Source organism: Amphiura filiformis, chromosome 6 (assembly GCF_039555335.1).
Source record: "Amphiura filiformis chromosome 6, Afil_fr2py, whole genome shotgun sequence".
Taxonomy (NCBI): domain Eukaryota; kingdom Metazoa; phylum Echinodermata; class Ophiuroidea; order Amphilepidida; family Amphiuridae; genus Amphiura; species Amphiura filiformis.
In genome coordinates, this window is record NC_092633.1 from 6,449,557 (window position 1) to 6,476,999 (window position 27,443).

The window sequence follows — 27,443 nt, forward strand, 5'->3', positions numbered from 1 at the left end:
CCTTAAAAGTTTTCAATGCATGCTTTTTCCAGCTATTTTCAGCTGTGACAGCTAGTTCCCATGGCAATTGACATGGGCATAGTGGTCCACCTGTCATCATAACCAACTGGACTTGGGTCACCATACTATATGCCCTCCGGCAATTCAGTGTTTGGGTTACTTTCAACCAGTGTTCGAAATATGCCTCAAAAAGTTACAGGCCAGCCGGGCTTGACCTTAAAAAGTTACCGGCCAGCCGGGCCGGCAACTAGATGCCAGTCAGAAAAGTTACCGGCCAGGCCAAAAAGTTACAGGCCAATGGCCGGCTGACCGGCCCTATTTCGAACGCTGCTTTCAACCACTATTCCAGGCTATTTTTATAATGGGGTTTGCACCAAGCTATGTTCACTACAAGTTTTACTTTGTTCTAGACATTGGTTATCATTGTTATATGTTTCTGTTGGTATTTCAAATTGATTCTTTGCACTAAAACAACAGCTTAAATTATTTTCATATAATCACATGAGGAAAAGTGATGAAGTGAAAATAAGTAAAAATAAAATAGGATAAAATATCAGTGTCTATGGTCAGGCAGACAAAAAATGCCCCGGGCAGTCTATTAACTCCTTGCATGCTCAAGAATTCATCAAGATTCAACATTAACCAAGGTAAAATTGTTACTACTGCATAAAGAATAAAGGTTTAGAAAATATTATTAAGAGAAAGAACCATCTTAAAAAGAAAATATTAAAAGAAAGAATAACTATCTAAATAAGAAATTGACCTCTGCATATTGAATAACAATGTTAGGCCTACTGAGTGTATACCACTGAGTTGCACAGAGGTCCAGGGAAGAAGAGAAAGGGTTATTTCTCATGGTTTGGTTGGAGCTGGGAGCCCTCCTGCTGACAGTGGTATGTGAAAATAAGACCAGGAAAGAAGATTTATTGCCCTCGCTTTCTCTAATCGAGGGTAATTTTCCTCAAGTTCTTTAAGGACCCGTCCAGCTGATGAAGAGTCAGATTTAAAATCTATATTCATTCTTTCTCTTCAAATAATATTGTAAGTTTGTGTGCAGTTTTACCTATTTTGGTGATTTTAAACACACTTTTAGATCTTCTTAAGGGTGGTCTTAACCCTGGAATTATGGAAACTTTTGGACCCCATAACAGATAAATTTATCACGTCTTTGCCATTCTAAATATGTAGACTTTAATATACTTTAGACCAATAATTTAGCAGTTATGATGCCCGAAAAGTTTCCATAATTCCAGGGTTGAGATCACCCTTAACACAAAGTTGTTTGTTTCTACAAATGATTAATTTGTAAATATATTTTAGAATTGTGAACAACATCTTGTGGTAGTTGTAAAAAAAATCTTTCACATTTGTGTCTTTAAACTGTTCATTCTATTTCATTTAGTCAAGTGAAATACAAATCAGTCATCAACTTCACCTGCTGCATTTTCACTGGATATCGTCCACCTACATCAACTGACAGTCTATTATACAGGCTGTATCAAAATGATTGTACCCATCAATTTTGATATTTATTGAAAAGAAAGTTTAGGCTAACATCTCTATCCCCATTCTGTGACAGTATGTATACAGACTATACACATAGCAACGTTTTTTAAATGGGCCGCGATACAACCACTTCTGTTCATACAATGATGTCATCAGTCTGTTGTATTGGAAATTATTATTTCGCTTTGAACGCTGAAAAGGGCTGTATGAACCAGAAATTAACCAACACAATTAGTCTTTTTTCAGGAAAAATAAGAATAAAAACATTGCAACAAGTGTCAAAATGTATTGTAATAACTATTTTCTTTCAATGGAGTTAAACTTGATCAGCAATATATATGCCACTTGAAGAATGCACGTTTTGAGCTAGTTTTCAGATTTCGCTACTTTGTTACTTTCAACTGTTGTCTAGCATTGAAGAATGGACAATTGAAGGTTGAAAATGACTTGCGTGTACACGTCTATACTGCAATTGCAAAATGTTAAATGGATCATACTTACAATTAACGGCACATGCGTTTAACGTTCCCATCCCTACTGATATGTAAAATGAGCTCTCAAAAAGTGGGGATATCAAAACATTGATGATGCGACCAGTGTATGTTGCCTGAACCACAAACCATTGAGCACCTGCTGAGATGTCCTCTATTGGAGCAAGAATGCAAAGCTGAGGACCTTGTAGAGAACAATTGCTAAGAGTTGTGTCCAGCCCTGGCTAAAAGATGTACATTACCTAGCATGTGTGGACATCATACAAAGATTTAGTAAAGCCCTTTCCTCAAATTCAAATTACTTAGTTTTTCCCATTATCACTATTTCTTTACTCTTCTGGATGTATTTCATGACATAAATAAAGGAAAAAGTCTGACATCCTTAGCACAGTTCCCATACAGCCATGATTTATCATTATGTGACAATAGCACGTTTCCTGTAAGTGTAAAGTGTACAGACATCACAATGAGTACCCTGTGAATTATGATCCTTGCTACTGAATTAGAGCAGAACAATTTGGGGAAAATATACATAATGGTTTACATTACCTGATCTAACCATGGATATTAAGCCCGGGGGGGGCACTCACATGTTAAGGTGGTACGGGTATGTGCGGCGCTCAAGGGTCCCTTTTTCAGGCTCTCCGGCAGTTCCTTAAGCCCCACATTTGGATCTGCTCCAGTTCTTTGAGCCTCAAACTCTAACAATTGTAGCTCTTTAAGCTCAATTTTAGAAATAATTTAGAAATTTTTAGCTCAACAGCCTATAATTTGGCCCTAATTTCAGTTCTTCAAGCCCCTATTTTGCCCGAAAATCAGTTCTTAGTTCCCAAAGTTCGGCGCTCCATACACACCCCCTACCAAAATTTAAGTTGAGTGCCCCCCCCGGGATATTAAGACTTAGGGAGAAGGAACTCTTGGGTATTTACATACCATATCTATACTATTAATTCTATATAATTTTAGATCCTGTGAAGGGCAAATACCTATAGCTTAATATTAGATGGTTCCAGTTTAACTTTTGGAATTTGCTTGGGATAAAGGAGGAAAAGAAAGTGGCTGAAAGGAACAAAAAAATGGGTGATTTTACCAAAAGGTGGGGGAGACATGTCCTCTGGAATTGACGCCCATGCATCAGTATCAATTTCAGTACCTTTGGCCTACACTATGGATGATGTGGCATGTTTACATCTGGAGCACTCTGTTGTTTTCCAACAACAATTGGTAGGCGCAAACTGTTGAAAACACATAGGGAACAGCATGGTGTTAACCTGTTTTTGCAGTATCCGCAAACACCTTTGAAATTTTAATTGCAACTTTCTTTTTGGTACGTATCTTCTTTTTGCATCACAAATGAAAACTAGAGCAGTTCTCGGCTTTCACGGTTCTCGGGTTTGGCGGTTATTAGCTGATGTTGGTGTTAGATGGAGAGTGGTAGTGTTTGGAAAACGTGTGTGGTTGTAGCTGGTTGTATACTGTTTCTGTTCAGAACCTTGTGTGTTTGGACGAGTCGATGGGTCGGGCATTTGGTAATATTGGGAAATTAGACTGTTTGGTTTTAAATATGGAGAGATGACATAGTTGGAAATTGCTATGAAAGTGTTTACAAAAACATTTAAAGAAGAGTTAAATATTAAAATGGATACAACAATAACATAATATAATTGTAGATTGTTTTTCGAGTTTCGGCAATTATTGATATTGACTTATGCTATGGTTTTATTACAAGGTGTAAAACAGAACTGATACAGTAGACCTAGGAAGAAAAACATAATTTTAAGGTGTTTTACGCTTTTCGGATTATGTTGATAACTGAACAGGCCTTTCAGGAAGTAATACAACATATGAGCATGGACTGTTAACATGGTTAAAGAATATAGAAACACCTGACTGATGCGCCTGTGTTTGGCAGCCAGCTCCAGAAATGTGTTTAATTTCTACCAGATACAATTGAAATTCACATTTGAGATTTATACTTATAGTCATTGGATGCATGCCTACTGACTATTTTGAGCAACTTTATGTTTGTGTTTGCAGCAGATTTTGCAAGTATTTTCCATCTTTATTTCTTCATGCTAGCTACTGTACTCAATGCTCATGGCTACCATTGCTTCATTTAGATCATGGAAGAAAGAGATAAGAAGGAACCACAACGAACGCATTCACTTTGTCCACTCCCTTTACCGACATTTAATTGACATTGTTATTCATGAGGATTTACTTTGATCAATACCCCGCGTTAAATAGGTGATTGGTATTGTATTCCATGTATTTGCATGTCTTCTGGAGCGTGTGTTAAGGATGATTTGAACTAATGACCTTCCGTGCAAGCACCCTATAGGATTTTCTTTGGTGACGTGATCATCGGTCATTGATGGCCTACATCTTTTTCTTCCATTTTGCCCAATTTTTCCGAACTTTGATGATTTTTTTCTTTTTTTTTTCAGTCATTGGCACTGAAACGAGTTAGCTAATTACGATTATACACATATAAACTATTAAATTAAACAGCTTTTATGTACCGGACTCAACCGGAACATTGTGCATTATTTAAGAACATTTTACATCTATTTTTCATCGAAAAAGTCACCAAAATCTTACCTTATTTGCTCAAGATGAAACTCAGCAAAAAAACGGCCGATTTTGATTACCTTTTCGATGTTTTATAGGACATTTTCTACACAACACGATCAAGAAAACAGTTTGACTGTAGATCCCAAAACAAAGCTATACTATACATGTTCAGAGCATCAGTGAAATTCCATAATCTTACTTCTGGCTAGCGTTTGTTTGTTCGTGAATGGGTTTGTTATAAATTTTTTCCAGTAATGATTTTGCCAAGCATCGATCATGGTAAATGGATCATACATGAAAGTAAGTACCATTGATAGCTTTTTCTTTTCATGCGCCAATAGATAAGCGGATTAAAACTTGGCCGATCGAAGTCGTTGTGGTTCCTTCTCATCTCTTTCTTCCATGTTTAGATCAATGAACTACACTGTGATTAGCTTCATTGGACTGGTGCTAGTCTATATTGATTTGGTTCTAGCACCTACACAACTGTTAAGTAATTACCCCATCAGCAGTTCATCTTATACAATGGGAGTTTACACTAGAAGTGACTTACTTAAGTTCAGAGGCTCTGAGTTGAGCAATGCTAGACTGCCCCAAGACACTTGGAGAACTGTTTTGTCATTGGGTATTGAAAAGGCCAAATTTCAGCCTACTCATCGAGGCTGTAGAGCTGGTACACAAGTGAAACAGAAATGTTCGACATCCCCATCAATTGACACTGTCCAGTCTTGCCTAAACATAGGCCACTGGAATGCAAGAGGTATAAGAAAAAAGACTACAACTTGTCATGATATTGTTTTAGCCCGCCGCATAGATGCTTTGTTCTTGACAGAGACATGGCTATATAAGTGTTGACTCTGATCAAGTTGCCATCGGAGAACTTGTCCCTCCTGGTTTTGACTTTATCAATGTTCCCCGGCCAAATGATAACCATGGCGGTATTGGTATCGTGCATCACAAGTCTCTAAAATTTCAACTTTTACCTAAGAGATTTGACTCCATCTCATTTGAACATGCCATCATACTAGACAATGTTAGAAAGATCAACTTTGTTGCTGTGTATAGGCCAACTCCATCTAAAGTGAACAAGTTTACCACCAGACAATTCCTTACCGAGTTTGACGAATTTTTAATGTACATCAACACATTGTCTGGCAAGGTCATATATGTTGGTGATTTTAACATACATGTAAATAAACTGCCAAGTATGATGCGAGTCACTTCTTGTCCTCGGTGGAAGGAGTTAACCTGCAGCAACATATCGTCGGTCCCACCCACAGGGATGGTAACACCCTCGACTTGATACTCTCACAACAAGAGGAGAACCTTGTTGCAAGCTGGTCAATAGGTCCAAGGATGGGTTCTGATCATCACATCATCTACTGTAAACTCAAAGTTCCGAGACCAGAAGTCCAAAAGGAGGAAATCACGTCCAGGAATTTCAAGAACATCGACTTGGATGCCTTCAAAAATGACCTTTGGTCAACAATGAACTGTGAGAACTTGATTTCTGAAGATGATGTAAATAGTGTCATCATTAACTTTGAGAATGCTCTATCTGCCACTGTAGATTAACATGCTCCTGTTATAAAGAAAACCCGTAGCAGTCGTATTCATCAACCATGGTATAACAACGAGATCCATGAGGCAAGGAGAGTCCGCCGTAGGTATGAGAAACAGTGGCGGAAAACATGTCTTGAGGTACACCACCAACTCTACCTTGAACAACTGGAGCTCGTGAATACCATGATTGAGAATGCTAAGAAGGTTTATCTACAAGGCAAGTTGAAAGATGCTGACTCAAAATCAATGTTCAGAACTGTAAATAGCCTTTTGAATAACAATAATAAGATTCTTCCATCTCATGACTCTCTACCAACTTTATGTGACAACTTTGCTACATGTTTCAAAGAAAAAGTTGATAAGATCCAGGAAGGTCTGGAGCAGCAAAGAAACAGTGTCAATGATTTGAGTGTGAATGTGTATCAAAGTCATGTTTCATGTACTCTTTCTGAGTTTGATCAAGTTAGTGCTGATGATGTTATGAAGATTATTAATGGATTTGCAGCTAAACATTGTATTCTAGATTCAGTACCCACTTGGTTTCTGAAAAGCAACTGTGAGGTTTTTGTCAATGCCATTACCAAAATTGTCAAATTGTCTTTATCTACAGGTGTGTTCCCGGACACTTTAAAACATGCCATCATAGGTCCGTTGATTAAGAAATCATCTCTTGATAGGAACATTTTAAAGAACTATAGACCTGTATCGAACATTAAGTTCCTATCTAAGGTTATTGAGAGAATTGTTGTAAACAGCATTACCAAACATATGCAAGATCATAATTTGGGCGAGCCACTGCAATCGGCGTGTCGTGCAGCACATAGCACAGAGACGGCATTATTAAAGGTCAAAGATGATATTATGACATCTCTTCATCATCGACAAGGGTCTTTCTTGTGTTATTAGACTTGAGTGCCGCCTTTGACACGGTCAACCATAACATCCTTTTTCAGCGAATGCATCAAGAACTTGGTATCAGTGGCACAGCCCTTCAGTGGATGAAATCATATTTCAGCGGACGAACCACCAGTGTATGTGTAAATGGTTGCCAATCAGCGAAGTGTGCCCTCGACTACGGTCTGCCTCAGGGGTCAATTGTTGGTCCCATATCTTTCAGCATCTACACCATCCCAATTGGAAGAATCATACGCGAACACCGTATTTCTTACCATCTTTATGCAGATGACGTGCAACTGTATACCAACTTTGACCCGGCATGTCAGTCGTCCATTGATCGTGCACTCTCCTCTCTTACATCATGCATTGGTGACATTCAATCATGGATGACGTGCAATATGCTTCAACTCAATTGTGAGAAGACTGAATTCTTCATCGCTGCTTCATCTCATGTTAAGAACCAGATGCCTGCTGTCACACTCCAAATTGGAAGTGAGGCCATTGAACCATCGGAAACAGTCAGAAATCTTGGAGTTATCTTCGACAACTGCATGACCATGCGTAACAAATTTCTTCACTCACACGCAGTGTTTCATTCCACCTTCGCAATATCTCTCGCATTAGACGATTCTTGGACTTTGATACCAGTAATGACATTATCCGCTCACTTATCTTATCCAGGCTTGATTATGGCAATGTTCTCCTCATGGGTGCCAACACTACTGATATCGCTCGCCTTCAGACCCTCCAAAACTGGGCTGCAAAAATCATCTTTTGTGCGAAGAAAAGGGACCATGTATCGCCACTTTTACATCAGCTCCACTGGTTGTCTGTAGAAGATAGAATAACATTCAAAGCCATGCTGTATGTTTTTAAATGCCTTGCCGGCATTGGTCCAGAATACCTGTCATCATGTCTGAACTTAAGAACCCTCGCGAGGGCCTTAGATCCGCCTCAGATCGCACACGCTTGAATGTGCCGATCATACGCAGTTGGACTTTTAAATCCGCTGCCGACAAGGCATTTACCTACAATGCACCTCTGATCTGGAATAATTTACCGTCATCTGTGCGAAGTGCTCAAACAGTCTCTGCCTTTAAAAAAGGCCTCAAAACCCACCTGTTTCCGCAAACATAATTTTGCTTGCTTCATTTTTCTTTTGTTTTTCAATTGTTTCTTGTATATATTTTGCATATGTTTTGGTTCTTCACGCTGTGATCTTTTGAAATGGCGTGTAACAAAAGCTCTCATGTATGTATGTATGTATGTAATATATGAAAATAAGTGTAAACTTTTTTAATTACCCCAATGCAGTGCATGTCTCAAAAATTCTATTACTATGTGGAATTGTCATAGGTTTTTTACACTTTTAAATCATGAAAAAATAGAAATATGAATGGAATTTTGAAATTTTGACAACTATTTTGATACTTGGCTAGTCTTCAGTTGGGCATGTTAGGAGAAATAATATAGAAATATTTCATCATACATTAAAACAACAGCATGGTGTATGTTTTTAATGGTTCTTCAAAATCATCATGGACGATAGTGTAATATTTGAGTTAAAGTTTATCTGTACCGTAATGATTGCCTGTGTTAATATTGTTGGTGACAAAATGATGAATTGAACATTTGACAATACAAAAATGTCAGTGATTGCCGTCATATATATGTGTTCCTCAGTCCTTTAATAGAAATATGAGGAGCTCAATTATTTGTTCTCCTGGAATTATTCAGGAGCTCAACTTTTGAGCACCTAAAATTGCACCCCAGGGTGAAATTTCAAACTTGCTCAAATTGTGTTAAATACCATTCCAATGTATTCCTCTAGACTCCGGGGAGCATTCAGCAATTGTATAGTTTGACCTATCTAGGACGTACCATTCTTGAGTCATAACCAAAAAGGTCCAATGTCACGTTTTTGTCTCTATGGGGATACAAAAATAAATCAAAGTGCTCTGATTATGTCTAAATAGATAAGTTTGATGCACCAATTGAGCCAATTATGAGCCCCCGGGCAAAATTTCGAACGGCTGGCCAAAAATCGCTTGCCCCCCCAACATCATGAGCGCATAGCGCTAAGTCCTTAACCGTGTAAAATTAATATTTTGGTTCTCGTCCCCTCCCTCCTCAATTTCTGGGATTTGTCAGATTTTTTTGATTTTTTTTTTAGATTTTTCAATTTTTTAGACTTTGGAATGATTTATGAAATGTTCATACATACAAATAAGTTTATTAGAGAACAAGCATCACTTCCAAGTCTTTTTGTGGTACTCTAGGGGTTTATCCTCAGAATCTCACATTTGAAAAAAAGAAAGAGCCTCGTCGTTTCCTCAAGCACTGTTGGAGAAGACCGAAAACTACTGACAATGCTAATTTTACATTGAAAAAAAATAATAAAAAAACCTCCCTCCCTCATCAATTCATGAAAATCCTCTGGACGAGAATCAAAACATTAATTTTATACGGCCTTACGGCCGGGTCCAGCTCTGGGGTTCTAGATGCTCTCTGGTGCAATCTGAGTCCTTATTTGGAGCCTCCGTTTCACAAAATTTATGACCAATATTTCAAGAAATATATCCAGAAATGTTCAAAATCTTCATTGTGAAAATGTGTCTCAGTAAATTTTTGTTTCAAAATGGCAATATGACTTAGTTCACCACGTAAACTTGTATGGCTCAAAATTCGGACCGCTCGCCATTAAGTTTACTGATTTCTATGTTTTGAAATTTGTTGATGTTTTAATGATCCTTGATTCCCGGTCGATTATTTTAGCTCTGTCACGTCACGTGCATGACGCCGGCTGCGCTGGTAGGTACCAGCCAAACTTCAGAAAAAAAAAACTTGATCGCCGATAACGATGTGATATGGGACTTACATAGGATTACACAGAGATATTTCTTGCCAAAATTTGACCATTTCTAGGCAAGTTGGCCCTACTTTGTCTGCGCTATATGAAAAAGGACAGTCTTAAGTATTAAGTAAATGTACAATGATTTTGATGTTTTGGGAGACTGAGAGGGATCAGAACCAAAAGATGATGGAGCCTATTCTTGACTGTGTAATATTCCTTCACCACATTATCGTACAGTAAGAGGCTTATACGATGGACAGATCTAGTATCAGTTTGTGAATGAGGACATCGTATAAGTTCCTTGTACTAAATATGACTATCTCAGACGAAAATTGCCAAATGGGTAATGAGTTTTTATTTTTTGCCAATACTTGTTGCAAACTTTACAGGTAGCTTTAGTTTAACTGCCTTAATCCCGTCAGAGTCGTATTGCCAATTGTACGTGTCGATCAACTCTTGTTTCCATTTCAAAAGAGTTGCCTTTGACACAGACCTAGTAGACGACGCATGGAGCCGAATTCATGAATCGGTTCCAGACACAGAATGTTTTTTTTTTTTGCAAGCAATCCAGAATTTCCCTCCAGTTTTACCAAATTTCCCTCCAGTATGACATATATTTCCCATACCGGTATGTATTTCTTTAATTTTTTGGTCAAAAACCAAAAATTTCCCTGCAATGAGCTTCCCGTATTACCCACTTTTTCCTGCCATGACAGAATCAGTGAATATGACATATGATAAAACTACAGGCTTTTACAAAATCAAATCATGAAAATTAATAAATTTAAGCTTAACAACCGGTTAACAACTCATGAACCAAGTTATACGTTTACAGTTATTTATAAATGATGACAGGCAACAAGTACTGGCAAAAGCTTACAAACTAATCGTGCTATATCCCTGTTTGAGTCCTGCAGCCATTAATTCCCCGTATGAGTTCATTTATAATTCTTTTTGGTGCGGATAAATCTCCCGATATTCATGTATTGCTCCCAAATAAACACACACGCTGTCACTGGCATCAGCAAAATTGTTATCCCGACGTGCTCCATAACCCGTTTTGTGATTGGTTGCACAGACGATTTTACTAAATCATAAGCCAATCAATGAATGCGACGGCCGGGTTTGGCAGCACACAATTGTTGGCAGTGAAGCGAAGTACTGAATTTTCTGATTGGTCGAATAAACTACTAAAATATTGGCTAAGCCAATCAGCGTGCTCGATACATAACAAACAACCACGTTGGGTTTAAATGGCCTACGATACGCGATCGAGGGATTTCCCGTACTGTGTAAATCGATGGGTGATCTCCCGGTGTGCGTGTGAGCAATTGATGGTTTGTTTGAATGTAAATGTTTTATTTCTTTTCTCTTGGTTTCTTTCTGTCTATTCTTTTCTTTCTTTTATGTTTCTTGCATTTCTCTTTATTATTTTTGTTTTATTCTTCTTTCTTCTACGCGAATCAACTTCAAATTTGAGTCTATAAATGCATGTTTTATATTTTTACTAGTATTAAAATTTTAAATGGTTCTCGCCCGGGGTTCCCCGGGCCGGGTTCTCTTAATTCATTTACTATTTTGTTTACTTCTAATTAACATATGAATGAAAAGTTAGTTAACTTACGGGGGTGATCCAGAGATGAAACAAAAATTCGTTTGCTAATACTTGATAAAAAAAAGTTAATTATTACGTTTCTGTACTGATTTTGAAATCTGGATGAGCTTCATAGTAAAAAAAGAAGATTACAATTTAGCGATTTTACCGGCGATTTTATTATCAAACATATAACTAAAATTTGCCGACAAGCGGGCCGACAAGTCACAATAAATCAGAGAAGAAAAGGCCTATTGTTAGACAATTATGAACATTTATTAAGATAAAACGTGAAATTTGCACAGCGAAAATTTTCATACCTTAACTTGAAAGACTTAAAATATATCCTTGTTTCGNAGTTTTCGTCTCAGTGATGGGCAATCCTAGTTAATATTCTTTACCAAACTTGAATAATGTCCTATAACATAATTCAAAACATTGCAAGCAGAGAACGATGCCTGGAACGAAAAATTTTACCATTACAAAATCAGATACATGTTCGGGACATGAGAGGGTGTCACTATGCTAATAGGCTGTAATGTAAACTTACATCATGCAGCTTGTGAAGGTGGACACGCCGCTTATTGGTCAAACTTTCGCTATGCAACAGGCTATTGACTGGTCAGAATTGTGCCGTCAGATGTGTTTACCAATTATCAAGTCTGTCGGCGGCGTGGAGATATGCACAATAAATTAGTATAAAACCCAGGCGACTCTAGAGCGAGCCAATGAAATCCAGCGACACTTTTATACTTTGGAATTGATCAACATTGATTGGTTCAATGCTAGTCTGACCTCCGTATAATCTAGTGACCTAGTCTCAGTGTTACCGGGTATATGTAGACAAAATGACAGATCTAGCCAGATTTATCTTGGCTCTAGCGCCCATATCAGAGCTCAAAACATCATGAGTACGGCAAACATACACCCATATGTTAAATACCCACCCACTGCAACGCCTTTTAGTGTAGGATAGGTAGGGATAAAAGAGTTGCCGATGTACATAATTAGCAACCAGTATTGGGTGACCGGAAAGCTGTTCAATGCCTTTGCTGGTTTTTTTGGGTGTTTTGGTTTTTAATTAATTTCTCTGTTTCTACATCTCTGGTACGATTCAAATACAATAGGTGTCATCATTAGCACACACTTTACATATCCTGAAAGTGTCACTGACCAAAAATACTTCGTTTGTCTGCTTTTTTGTATACAAGAAACACATGGGGCATCTGTTGGTGTGTTGTTACCCAAACACACAAAAATGTCATTATGTTATCTATGTTAGTAAATTCCAGATTTGTATTGCACAAGCAGGATGCACTGAAAAGGCGACAAGAAGCCAAATGACTATTTATTTGTCTTCCCCCCCACACACACACACTCAACCACATATATCATAAAATGGATAGTTATGTTATTATGTGCATGAGTTTTGAGTATATGCATTCAAATCACATAGATTTCAATAACATGATTTTATAATAACATCGATATTGACCATCAACCACCCCGTACCCATAACCATAAGCCCGTAACCTTGACCATCAGCATGTACCCATAACTAGCCCAAGTGCCTTTTCTTCCTCCATTTCATTTTCTTTTCACTTTCTATATCTTCATGTCCCAGACATATACCATGCGCCACCACCAAGAGTGTGTCGGCCTAATACATCCCCGTGAGTGTCCCCGCGCGTATATATGTGCGCAAAGTTTCTTGCATTACATAGCAACTTTTTTATGCTGGTTAGAAACTTCATTGTTTTTTAAGCTAAATTCTTTTCCAATTTCACCCATATAGTTTATAACACTCCTCATATATTCCTGAAATCTCCTGTGTGAATTTTGCAATATTTTAAAACTAACAGCCTTTTGGGCATGTACACACATACATACAGCATTTTCTAGTGATTTTATTATTCAACCTATAGGCCAATACTTAAATTTCAATAACTCGTACTCCTTTTGATATTGGAATTAATAATAACATATCTAAATCCCACACTTCACATTAATTCAATTGATGACAATAGTTGATACTTGTTTTTACCTAATATTAACTGATACTATTTTTCATTTCGATAATTGAAAGTTTCTAATAACTAGAATAAATACATGTCAAAGCAATTACAGGTCTATTGACGTACGTTATTAGCAGGCGGCGGATGACACGATCGAGCCGGCAACTCTTGAAACCGCCCGGCCGTATGGTTTTTTCCATATACTGGTTAGTTTTGTGGGGTTCATTATCGAACCCCAACGGTTTTAGCTTGTATTTATATTATTTATCAACATAGGCCTATTTGTTTGTGATATTTCAAGCGTTTTAAAATTTCAAAATAATCCCATTCAATTACACGGTCGACGATGAAAATTTACTGAATTTAGGGACTGCACGTCATACACCACCTGGTTATTAGCATCTTGGAGAGGATTTACAGTAAGCCGAGTTATATTTATACAACAACCACCAATTTCAATTTGACCAATAAAGTAGTTTGTTTTTCCTTGGCTGCAAAACAATTTAGTTTATTGATCAAATTCAACGCCACACAGTAGCAACTGGACTATGAATTCAGAAACAATTTCAATTCCAATTTGTTGATCGGAAAGATAACATTAAAAACTTAAATTACTATCATCACATCTTCTTGATTACCTGCAAATATCCGACACTTATAATACGCCTTTGTTATTATCATATCTTCTTAATTACATGAGATGACCTAAATATTAATACTCAAATTGACACTTATAATATGCCTTTGTTATTATTACATCTTCTTGATTACATGGTTTTAAAATGAATATATAAATACCCGACACTTATAATATACCTTTGCAATATTATCACATCTACATGATAACATGGATACATGACCTTTCATCATCAAACCAACCACCACTTCCCACTGGGAATGAATGATTCCTTTTTGGCTGAACTTATCATGAATAATTTGCAAACCACAATATTCTTTCATGCAATTTATTTTCATGACAATATTAAGGGTAGACGAGGCACAGTATCGACAGCGTCTAAATAAATACTTTTTCCCTAAAATGAATCACGACCTAATACTCCGTTGGTGAGCGACGGGCGATTGGTATTTCACTAATGAGACCTCATCTTTCCGAACGCAAGAAAAGGAGTCCTATCTGATTGGCTAGAAACCGCTTGGTAGATCGCTCAGTGACGAGTGTACAAACTCATGTATTCAATTCCATTTAGATCAATATTCTATTATTGATGCAGATAAAGAAAGTTTTATAGCTATTCACTGTGCTGTATTGTATTATAGATTTCTGATTTAATTTTCTATAGCCAGTGTACAGCACCGTGGTCTTAGCTGAATGGGCTTTCATTTCGCTTCTTTTCATAAATAATATTCTCAAACAGTTTAATATATCACAATTTTTACGCACAATTTAAAATTTTTTACTCTGAAAATGCAGTAAAATATGTCTACACTAAACAGCTATCCCCACTTATTAGTGTATTGCATTTCCAGTTAGTGTATTGGAAACAAATCCTGCATTTTACCTGACAACAAATCAAATTTTCTTGTAATAGCAACACCATATGGGATACTGAGCATGCACAGATTGCATAAACGTGTATGAATGGAAACGCTGCGGTATCTCATATCATGTAATTGATATGCTTAGCCTGAGTCGCTCAGCCTATCTCGAACAAAATCGCCATGCGTAGCTTTTGAAGAAAGAGTGGACTCACTGTACTATCACAGCAATTTTTGACACGAAGATATAGGATGATGACGCTGTGCGAGGTATTGTTGGTAGAAGCAGCCAAAAAATTGATTATCATTATCTAAATCAATGTATAGTAGTATTGAAAAATAACACTTCAATGTTTTGCAAAATACGGTACTTTAAAAACTTCCTTGATTTATTGTTGTTAATGTGTTATGTATGTTTTACAAAAGTGTTGTTGTTTCAACATAACTCAAGAACCACAGGACCTACAAAAGTATATCTGTGATATTTGAATTCTTCTACATATGCACGCTATGAAATTATCAATGCAATTTTTGCCAAAGCTCACTACCATTCGCAAGATGCTGTGAACTACCAAATCGGAACAGTTTATTTAAAAAAAATAGTTGCTAACCTTAATTTAGTAACTTCTTGACATATGAAGACATATATGTGTCATGATCTGGTCCACGGGGACCAAAGGAGGCATTACTATAATTATTACCTTATACAAACATTAAGCTATCATATACTGAAAGCGCCAAAGGTCTAGCACACTTGGTTCTAAAGTTATGAAGTTTTGTGATGCCTATTTTCTTATGTATTTTATTGTTTTTTGACCCCATTTTTGCCTTTATCTGAATTTTAAATTTGTCGCCTTTGGCCCCCATGGACCAGATTGTGTCACATATATAATGAAATTCTGAATGACTTATTTGAAACCAAATTGCACATGAAGTCTTACTTAATACTTACTTTGCCATTTGGATAACTTGTTCCTTGTGGTAGTCAGTGGTGCGATATTAGTGATGACATCGGATACATAATCTTCTAGTTTGGAGTCTGTAGGTGCTTCAAATTCTGATGGTTGTTGGGCAAGCAAAGCTGCCTGCTCAGCAAGTCTTTCTGCTTCCATGCGTTCTCTCTGCTCTCTTTCTTCTCTGTCTTTTTTGCTTTCCCTTTTCCTATTGAGAACAAACAATACCAACAAAACGATTGTAAATTATTACCTTAAAATAATAACAACAACAACCAAAACTGTTTGACGATACATAATTCGTCTTTCAGAAAACCTTTTTTTACTCTTCAATAGAGAGAGGTTGTGCATATTATGACGTATCATGCCGTAAATATGGCGGACTTCTCAAATGCATTCAACAAAAGCATGATTGCAATCTACCGCGACAGTTCATCTCACACACATAACAAATGCACTACGATCAAATAGGTTGATGACAACATTTGATTGAATGGACTGCACTGTGCCATGATTATGGCGAAGGACACCGGTTCAAATCCTTTGTTTGGAGCCAATCGATAAAAGCATGCAGGGCCTCTATATAATATCTAATAATATCTGATGTGTTTGATCATTTTCATTTATATAATCTCAACTAATTTATCAAAGAAGCATCCATACTATTTGTTATCACTACATTCTGGTTTGACCTTTTATCATACAAAGTAATGTGTCCTGCAAATGCAAAAATAGCAGTAATAACTAGAGCTAATTAGGTGTACATGACTCTTAGCCAGACACAGACTTTATAGCCCATAAGGCTTATTTATCTATGATCTCGAATCAATGGGACTCATTGTTGCAGAACTGAAAATGCTGGATTAATTATTCTTTCTAATAAAATTGACTTCTTCTGCCATGTAACTCACTTGATTACATCACAAATAGGACACTGAAATGCTCCCAAAAATATGTGTCATTTGTTTTTTTTTAATGCCAATGTAAGATGCCTGTTTGTACGAACTTAATGTATCTTTGGGTAATTAATAATAAAAGATCATTCGTTAACATGGATAACGCAAATGTTTCTTACAATACCGGTCCTCAACCTGTTAGGTTCGACTGACTAGAGAAATACACTTTCATGAAGTTGCATTTTAGTTACTATTCAAAATCTTCATTTATTCAATCCGGCTACAAGGAAGGTTGCAAACCATTCCTGGCAGAATAATACGACACTATCTCATCATCTTACACCAAATCATTTCCTATAAATCGCTAGTAAGAAAAAGGTCAGTCTACCTTGTTCAAATTATGAGAAAGGCGTTACCACGTGTCTCCCTCAGAAACTCTAGCTGTCCGCCCAACACACTCAGTTGTGAGTCAAGAGATAGCTATTGAACAAGGTAAAGTTATTGAGGGAGACATGTGGTAACACTTTTCTCATATTTCAATCCAGGGTAGCCACATGGCTTGAAATATGAAAGAGCAAACATATTATATTTTACAATGCATTAAGATATCCATCAGCCAATCCAAGATCCTTACACTAAGATCTACAACTATGAAACAGATGAATAAAAAAAGAATTAATAAACTGATGTAGGATGCTACCAAAGCCACCCTTATTATAATATCACAAGGAATGCTGACAGCTTTATATGCCATAGGATTGGATTGGATTGGATTTTTGAATTTTCCCGTCTATAATTCAGACGCACCACTGCTCAGCAGTGTACTTTGAACATCTATCTAAATCACCATTTTCACAACATTACATTAACACAACTAATCTTCTACCATCCAGAGATGCCAGTCGGTTTCACTCAAAAAACCTGAAAAAGCATGTGTATGCAGGCCAAAAAGCCCCAAACGGGCTGAAAATAAATAAAAAGCTGGAATTTGGACTCACAAAAAACCTGATTTCAGGTTAAAACCTGAAAACTGGCATCTCTGACCATCACTGTATACACAACTACTACTGCCCTGGGACCTAGGGAGGGTGAAGGTAACAAGCCCGGGGATGATCCCCCTACTTTTTTCGATAAGGCCTGCAACTTTTACGTGCTCAGGTTTGACTCGTCTGACACACGGAACCGCCATTTTATGTGTACACCTGCACATTCTACATGGTGGATGGGAGCGAGGAGAAATATCACAATTATATTCTACTAGACTGAAAGAGCTTATGATTATGATATTTCTGACCTATTGGAACAAGGATCGGGCAGGATGGGTTTCGAACCACGGACCCCTCGCTCAACTCTCCCTAATGGTCCAGCGCCTTAGACCACCTCGCCCTCATAAAATATTTAGTCATCAAACCTACCAATACTCTCAAAGAAACCTTGACACAAAGGTAATTAGGAGCTGTAAACTTGTTACATGGCCGTTACTTGGGTGTCTGGGACAGGGTAGCTCTGCCTATTAGGTTGTCAATTTGACCCACTTTACTTTCCTTATATTAAAATAAAGTCTCACATTATACAGATATACTGAAACTTGAACTTACCTATATTTACTTAAATGTAAGTCCTATGGCTAGGATTTACATACCTTTAATAAGAGTTTGAAAATAATACGGTTTATACACCCAGTGTCACAATACGGTGTTTCATGCACAGTACACACTACTTCTTTTTTACACGGCTTGGTCTGTTGCCATGCCTACATTTGCTAATGAGCTCATTTCTTCTATTTAACAGGTCCTTTCCTTTGATACGTTTTTCATACCATATTATTTTGTATTACGACTCTACCCACCTGCTGTATCGAGCACTCTCAAACTGTCAGTGATACTTTTTTCATATGGTTACCTTTAAGAGTTATATAGTTACAGTTACAATACGGTTAAGCAGAATTACTGTGTATGCCAATATCACAAGGCATGTGATATGGTGACATACCCTTTGACGGCTGATTTTGATGGTTTACTTGCTAGTTGTGTTCTTGAGGATGATTCTGGTTTCAGGAGATCAGTTTCTGATTGCATAGTTGGAGCTGGTGTGGCTGGTGGACTGAAAAACACAAAACAAACAAGCTTGAAAACATTCAGAAGTTTCTTGTGAAACAGGTATACTAATGTTTTCCTTAAAAAATCTGTACACTTATTTATCATCATGGTAAAGGGAGCAAGTTTTCCTCGAGCGAGTTTGCCAACACCTGGAAATTTTAATGTATGTCCATTTGTTACTGGATAAAGTAGGGCACATAACACATATGACCCATATCACATGTTGCACCTGAGCTCTCCAGATATCTAAAGGCAATGGTTATAACACTACTAGGCCTTGGTAATGCATGAATATAAGATGAGAAAGTATAGTAGGCCATCTGTCAAAAATTCACAAGAATATCAGCAAGCTATTGTGATGGACCTGTTACAATTAAAGTAGTATTTACAACCAGTTGTATTCCAAATCAGCTTAAATTGACTTATATTATAGTAATGAAACCTTTCGCTTAGGCCAAAAAAAGCATATAAGACTATAACCATCCACACTGCATCAAACTGGACCGGGTTTGTTTCTCATTGGTCCTTTTTGGCAGTGTTGGTGATTTATGCAATGCTACTAACTCGGTCAATCAGCACTTTAACGCCAAGTTCACAGTGCACTGAGACACTGTACATCGACATTTTACCCCATTTTCACATGCTACAAACGAATGTTGTGTTGTGTCATAAAGTCAAAATATTACAGTTCAAAAATAATCTTTATAAGAATATTTCAAAATATTATGTTTAAGGCCAAATAAAAAAGAAAGTATGTCTCAGACACATTTGGTAAAAAAGCTAAGTGCTATGCATGTTTTTTTTAAAGAATATGAGCTATGCGACATGCGATATTTTTATTTATTCATTTTTTTTACAGACAAGGCACAATATTTATGTACTTTTTGATATTCAAATACAAAAACATAGTAATATATATATATATATATATATACACAATGAATAGTTTTGTTTGTCTCTTTTACAATCATGGCAAAATGTGTACAAAAAACAACAACCAAACTGCAAAAAAAAAAAAAATTGGATCCCTATACGATACTGAAAAAATGAACATGGGGAAAAAAAATACGGCCAACGCATAGCGCTAAATTGGATTTCACATAGCAATGTGCGCGTGTGTCTGAGACATACATTCTTTTTTTCTTGGCCTAAAATATTGTTTAATTTATTTGCGTGCATCATTATTTAGTAAAACGTAATAATATTAACAGAAAACAGAATAAACATAAAAGTTAAAAATAGAAAGTTGTGTCGTCAAGTGTTCGATCTGTCGGATAGATATATCACATACACTCGGGACACATGCGTATACTATACAGGTGTGTGCAGAGACTAAAGATTCTGACATCGTGGTTCTAGATTGTCTACTGAAAGCTTTTATTTAACTATTTTGTTATCCTTTTTTTTTTTTGTGTTTTTTTTGTTTTATTAAGCTTATTTTTGTTTTTCATACACACAAACTTGAGTCGGCCAGTCAGTCAGTAAAAGTTTTAAAAAACCTTTTTACTTTTAAACACGGGTGGTGAATATACGGTCGGTCGCTGGAGGACAAGCAAACAATCTTTTTTTTTTTTTTGCCTAAGTTGTAAGCCTAAGTTGTAATCATATTTATACAGGAGACAGAGCTGTGCCAATTCCCACTTCAGTTCCTAACCAAACAGTCAAAATTAACAACCAGACAATTTCTCATTACCTTTGCTATATGGCAGAGTAAAGGGAAAGAACAGGGATCTTTTCTAACTTAATTATTTCTGATGTTTAAAGTCTGTATTCAACTAGAAATTCTTCATGTTCAAAAATAAACAACCATGTTTCCTGCACATAAGCTAGCCTAAATTTGTAACAATAGAATGGTATCACATACCAAGGTCAACAACTTCAATATCTATGTATTAATTACAGAAAAAGTGTTTCAAGCAATATTTGGATAATATACATTTGAAAGATCTTTACTTGCTGTTTATTAAGCCAAAAAAAAAAAAAAAAATGTCTCAGACACATTTGGTAAAAAAGCTTTTAAGCTTAAAAGTGCTATGCGATTTTTAATTTTTTTAAGAATATGAGCTATGCGATATGCGATATTTATTTATTTTTATTTTTTTACAGTCAAGGCACAATATTTATGTACTTTTTGATATTCAAATACAGAAACTTAGTAATATACATACACAATGAATAGTTTTGTTTGTCTCTTTTACAATCATGGCGAAATGTGTACAAAAAACAACAACCAAACTGCAAAAAAAGACAAAATTGAATCGCTATACGATACTGAAAAATACTTTAAAAAATGAAAATATGGGCAAAAAAAAATTACGGCCAACGCGTAGCGCCAAGCGCTAAATTGAATTTCACATAGCAATGCACGGGGGTGTCTGAAACATACATTCTTTTTTTCTTGGCCTAAATATTGGGCTCTGTAGGTACAGATAAGGTCTTGAGTGCATCAACCTTCACCTTATCAATATATCACTGAGAAACTCCTCACTATGAATATTTAATATAGGTTAGGCGTGTCCTGACTTGAAAGATACAAAAGAGATAACTGTGTAACTTTCCTCACCTCCTACTAAAACCTTGTATAACAGTAATGTACCATCGGGGATACAAGGTAATGCATAATGATGAAAGAAAGCAAAGTGTCAGTGAAGTAAACCAGTCATATATAAATATATATGGTCCTGATCCTGTTTTCAATTTTAAAGTAACAAAACTCAAATCCAGCAATAATTAACTCACACTTTACAGCCACAAAGGTGATTTTATTGTGATTTAGCTACAAGATAGGTGTCAATTTATGATGTGATAAATTCATCATATTATGCAAACATATGTAGCTCACACTCCATTTATGGAACCTTAATTGGCATAATATGCATTTCATGAAAAATGTATCTTCAAAGGAATTGTTCTCCAAGGAATTAAAAAGTAGAATATTTGAGGGATGGCATGTTATTACATAATCATTCCTATATAGTTACAAGCTTACACTATAATTGTTAAATTTCTATGAAATGAGAGATACTTATTACTGCAATAGTAGTAAAAGCCAGTATTTTATTACCATATTAATGTCTCTCATTGGAGAGTAATTGCAGAAGCAGAAGATGCTACACATGAGATGTGTGCAAATAGATGCAAAGTTAGGTATGCATGCATGATTGCTTTCAATAAGACATTTTTCACAGTATCTTTTAAAGCAACAGAGAAAAGTATGTGAAATTATTTCTAAATCATAAAAAGTAACATTAGATAACTAGATATATTATTTATCAAGTTGGACATCTAGTAGTTACTTGGAATAGTTCTCAGGATTGTGAGAGGGAACAGACCAACAACAAAAAAAAAACTAAAAAAGTTAAAAACAGTGTAAAATCGGGGTAAAAAAGCCAAATATGGGCAGAAATTTTTTAAATGCATACATTTTGGCAAATCTTGGTGAAATTTTTTACCATAAAACAATAGCTCAAGTTGATTTTTTTCTCTAAATTAATAATAGTGGCCACTAAGACACAGTGAGACAGTGGGCATTCATGACTAGGTGAAATTACCCAAGTACCATTTATAGACTCAGGTAGTGCTACAGTAGTGGTATTATAATCTTGCCTGGTAATAGAGTGGCAGGGGCTCAATCCCGATGAGTACCAATTTTTTTGCTCTCTCTCTCTCTCTCTCTCTCTATCTCTCAATTTATTATCATGTCAGTTTGCTCATTTGAATTATGATTTCTTTGGCTTCCATTATTTATTTCTGATTGCCTCATTCTTAATTATTGAAATTAATAATAAGTATTTTGGTTTAATGACTTTGAAGGAGCAGGTATCTTGTTATGATGGCCTACAATTCTTCCGGTGGACATTTTTCATTCTGTTTTTTTTTCTTCATAAAAATGCATCATTTTCCCCATACCTTGCATAATTTCCCTTATTTTCATTATTTTGTCTTTGTCACTTCAAAAGACAAATTTCCTGCTATATGTGATCCTCTGTGCATTCTTAAGATTAAAAAAAATATCAATACAAATTACAAACACGTAGAGATACCTTCAATCGTTCTGATGTAGGTCTGGGAACAATGAGTGGGCACAGGTACAAGGTGTTAACTAACCACCCATCACCATGATGATTGGACAGGCAGTTTGCTCCTGGGACATACAAAGTTAATGCCTGTGAGATATTAATGCTAAATTCTAAAAACAATCCTTGAATAAGTTCTGTGAACTCAAAACAAGACCAGACAAATAAATGAAAGCTAATATAGCAAAAGCTATTTGAACCTTCAAAGGGGTAGAGAGGTATGGTTTATGTTTTAAGAGTCACATTTTGGGCAAGCAGTTTTCCTGAAAATGATGGGCACTTGTCAAATCCTAGTTAACCCTGGCCAGGTGTGAGTATATTTAATGATTCAATGATACTTCATGTTTAGATGAGCTCTATTGTCAGTCTTGTCAATATCCTTCTAGTAAAACCTTTTCCTATATATGTCTCACCTTTTTGATGATCCACAGTTGACTAAGAGTACAGGTCTTTTCTGGTCCACATCTCTATTGCTCAGCTCCTCTAGTGTCAGGAATTTACTCTCAGGACGAATCTGAAGAAAACGTTGCAAAGTCAGAATTAAAATCATCTATAACGGACTTATGGATACTATATTTAAAGAATGATTTGCACCGGTGTTTATAAAATAAATACTGTGAGGTATTAGTTATAAAATGTTATATTTAAATGATATTTAATCTCCTGACCATGTGTTTCCAGTTAGAGAACTTACTCCCTAGCAAACCACACATACATGTACATACTTATTTTTATCTTCCTTAATTTACACTTAAAAGGGCATTTCGTGATCCACAGCCTCATCCCCCCACTTTTCTCAAAAAAAGTTGAGAATATTATATCACTGGAATACTCTGGCTACATAATGTTTATGTACAAAATATATCTTGCAGATTAATTAGTTTAGCAAAGATATTGCAAAATTTGAATTTCGCTTCTGGTATACCAAAACAGAAACGAAATTACAACGCAGTGTCTATGGAGCAGGGATACACATAATTATGCATAACTCGCAAACGGAAAATCGGAATCAACTGAAATTTTGGGAATAGGCTTTTTTTGTGGATATGTACTGAAAAATGTCCTAAAAAGAGGATGATAGGATCACAAAATACTCCTTTAAGCGCTAATTATCTTCATTTCTTAGTATAATGTGAACGTGTGAAGGTGTGCTTAATTAACTAATACATTTTGTAATTTTGATTAAATAATTTGGTAATTTAATGTTTACTTTGTTCTAGTAGCAATGCATGTAACCTCTTCCACATAAATAATAAAGATTATCTGATTTGAACGAATTCAAACCTTTCCTGCATCATAGAAGCCATCAGCAATGATATCACTTGGTCCTAAGAATCCCATTTGACTATACTTTGCTGGTAATGTGTTGTCAAGAAGTCTATTCAATGCTGCATCACTAAAACTATTTTGTCTGGTGCTTGATTGCTGGATTTCTCGTAGGATATCCAATCCTCTGCAAAACAAAGTATAGAAGATAGTATGAGGGTTGTATGAAGAGCTTCAAATGTGAATGTGGGCTGGGTTGAAAAATGATAGGTTGATCGCAATCAATAATGGCCGTGACCTTTGTGTTCTAGCTCTCCTTACATCTTTTTGCAAAGAAAATGTGCACTTTAAATGTACAAGTAATTGGTTAATTTCAATGATAACTGTCCTCATTTGTGGAACCCTAAAATTCATCAAACATCAGATTTTAAATTTGTTTGAAACAATCATAGAAATGCTATAATAATATCCCTTGCAACTTGAATGCAATCATATACTGAAAAATCTATCTACACACACGGCTTGGACTATCCCTTGGAGCTGTGCCCTTGGGATATTCCTCGTTCCTATATATTGTACTTGTAAAATGCTGAATATTTTGTAATGATGTCCTCTAATTGTATATAGTCACCCCAACCAAAATTTTATCATCAAAAAATGTATATTCATATTTTTTTCATGGTATATATATCCAGCTGAGACATTTTAATGTAAAAGTCGTGTGAAAGTATTTCTAGTATTTGAGCGTAGACTTACTGCCCCCACCCAGGCTCCAGAGCAATGTAGAATATATTGTTTAGTGTGCCAATTTCAGATAATCAAGTGTTTAGCACTTAGGTTTCTGATAATATAGCTATGAAGGATAGTTCCTGAAATATAATGCACGGGGGAAGAATACATAGCGGTGAATGGAAATGGGCACTAGAAGTTTATGCGAATTTCATCCTCTGATCTTACCCTAATTCATCTCCTGATCTTACCCTAATTTGCAAAGTTCTGTAGCAATGATGGCATCATTAGCACAAACAAAGATTGCCCAGGATGCTGCCCTCCTTACATCATCATTCCCAGATTGCAACAGTTTTAGAAGTGGAGAAAGACCTCCCAGACCACGTAACTGTTAAAATATAGAACAAAATACATTAGCTATAATAAGTGGGGCCTTGAGAGTCGGGCAAGTGCACATATAGCTACTAGACCTATAAAATAATAAATCCCGGATCAAATATTTAGTAGTAAAGGAAATTGCTTATGATGTTAGTTTTAATTGGCTAAATGTGCCTCTAGTGTTAGATGCTCCATGTTGAAATCCCTATTGACCTACTTTGTGATCATTCTCTTGAAAAATGAGATTTTTCCTCGTAAAGAAACAACATTAAACAGTCTATAATATCGAATTGATTAATTCAAATTAAACAATTCATCGAGTGGCCATGGGCAGCGCCATTAGACATGTTACAAGACTACCAAGTGACAGGTGATGGACCGTATACACACAAAAAGAATAGGCACTTTTTGATAATTTTCATCAAAGTTACTCAAAACTTACCTAGCTAATTTATTATACAGCAGGGGTCTCTGCCTTTTTAATATGTTATGAAAAACTTAATTAAAAAAATATCTACTGAGGGAAATAAAAATCCATCGACGGATAGTCTTGTTATGCTCTCACAAACTAAGAAAAAAATCTGAAAAATCCAAAATTTTGGTCTAAAAAATGGCGAAGGTTACTGCTGTCCCATTCAAAAGTACAGGAAGACCACCCACAGCATTGAGGTCAACTTTCTAGACTTCCTGTCTACTGGCAGTAATGGCTACTACCCAGTGCTAACATCAATGAATTGTTTAATTCAAATTAATCAATTCGATATTATAGACTGTTAAACACTGCAGAACCTTCATTAACTACAGTTTGTCCACTCTGAAGTACAAAGTGACAAGACGCACGTATACAGCACGTTAACAGTGCGCAGTGCTGCGTCTCTGGTCTAGGTATGCGTGCCTTCAAAGTCAGCACGATGTGTGCGTCCGCGTCTGTACTTTGCACTTCAGAGTAGACTGACTGTAGTACTTGGCACAATGACATATTGATTTGGATTCAGAGCCCTAAAGTGCACTTCTCTCTTTTTCAATATACTTCTCAATTTTATAGGATTTCCTTATTATTCCGATCATCAATTGGTTTTCTGAGAGCTATCAATCAAGCAGTGACATTACATGACTAGTGATTTCAGCAAACTATTGATCACAAATGTTGGTCATAGGGGTAATCAGGGTTGTATAGGCCTATATACAGTCCACAACTTATAAGTTCCCCCCTAATACCTTTAAAATAAGTCGAAAAATATTTTACGAAATATAAAAATGTAAAAAGATATGTATAGCCCTATTAGTTTTGCCCCTGTGTACCAATTTATAGCCTCACACATCATGGCGTTCAGTCACAATGATTAATTGTGTAAGAAAAGAGGCTGTTTTAAAAGTTGGACCCGAGTCCATAGCAGTCAGGTTTTCTTTAATAAACACATGAATAGGCCTGGCCTACTGTATTGTTTGAGATCTGACTCCTATGAACTCAGATGCCACTTTTAACACTGTTTAAAACGGCCTCTTTTTTACATAATGAACGCAATGACGTGTGACGCTATAATTTGGTCCATATGTGTAAAACAAATAAGGCTACTTATATCTTTTTACTTGTTTGAATTTTGTCAAATATTTTTCGATTTATTTTAAAAAGTATTTAGGGGGTAACTTATAAGTTGTGGACACTGGACTCTATATATCATGTCACTGAATACAGGTTGCATTAAAATGATTGATGAAGAAGAATAAACTGCACCAAACATAGTTTACGTTATGTTATGTTTTTAATAACACTGCTAGTTCTTGATCTCCTTACTTGATTTCTGGTGTCTGCATCACAAACGATCCTGCTAATGCAAGTGCTGCTTTGGCCTGGACTGTTGTATTGCTGCAAGGACAATATATTTCAATATCATTAATACAGAAAATATTTTCAATATCATATAGAGGTGGAAGACAACTTTGTAATATTGAGATCGCTGATTGTTACTGCACATTTTTCAAGATTTGGCAAATAGCCATAAATAATGTGGTGTGGATTTGTGAAAAAAGTGACCTGCAAATGTTGTCAAAATA

At 36.1% G+C, this 27,443-nt stretch overlaps 1 protein-coding gene across 1 annotated transcript in view; it reads right to left on the minus strand.

Annotated features, from left to right (window-relative positions):
- The window catches only part of LOC140154885 (armadillo repeat-containing protein 3-like), a 65,794-nt gene that overhangs the window by 12,908 nt on the left and 25,443 nt on the right, over positions 1–27,443 (minus strand). The window contains 7 exon segments of the mRNA XM_072177535.1: positions 15,940–16,152; positions 18,833–18,943; positions 23,429–23,529; positions 24,300–24,468; positions 25,262–25,398; positions 27,184–27,215; positions 27,218–27,255. Of these exon segments, the coding sequence (XP_072033636.1) occupies positions 15,940–16,152; positions 18,833–18,943; positions 23,429–23,529; positions 24,300–24,468; positions 25,262–25,398; positions 27,184–27,215; positions 27,218–27,255 (801 nt within the window).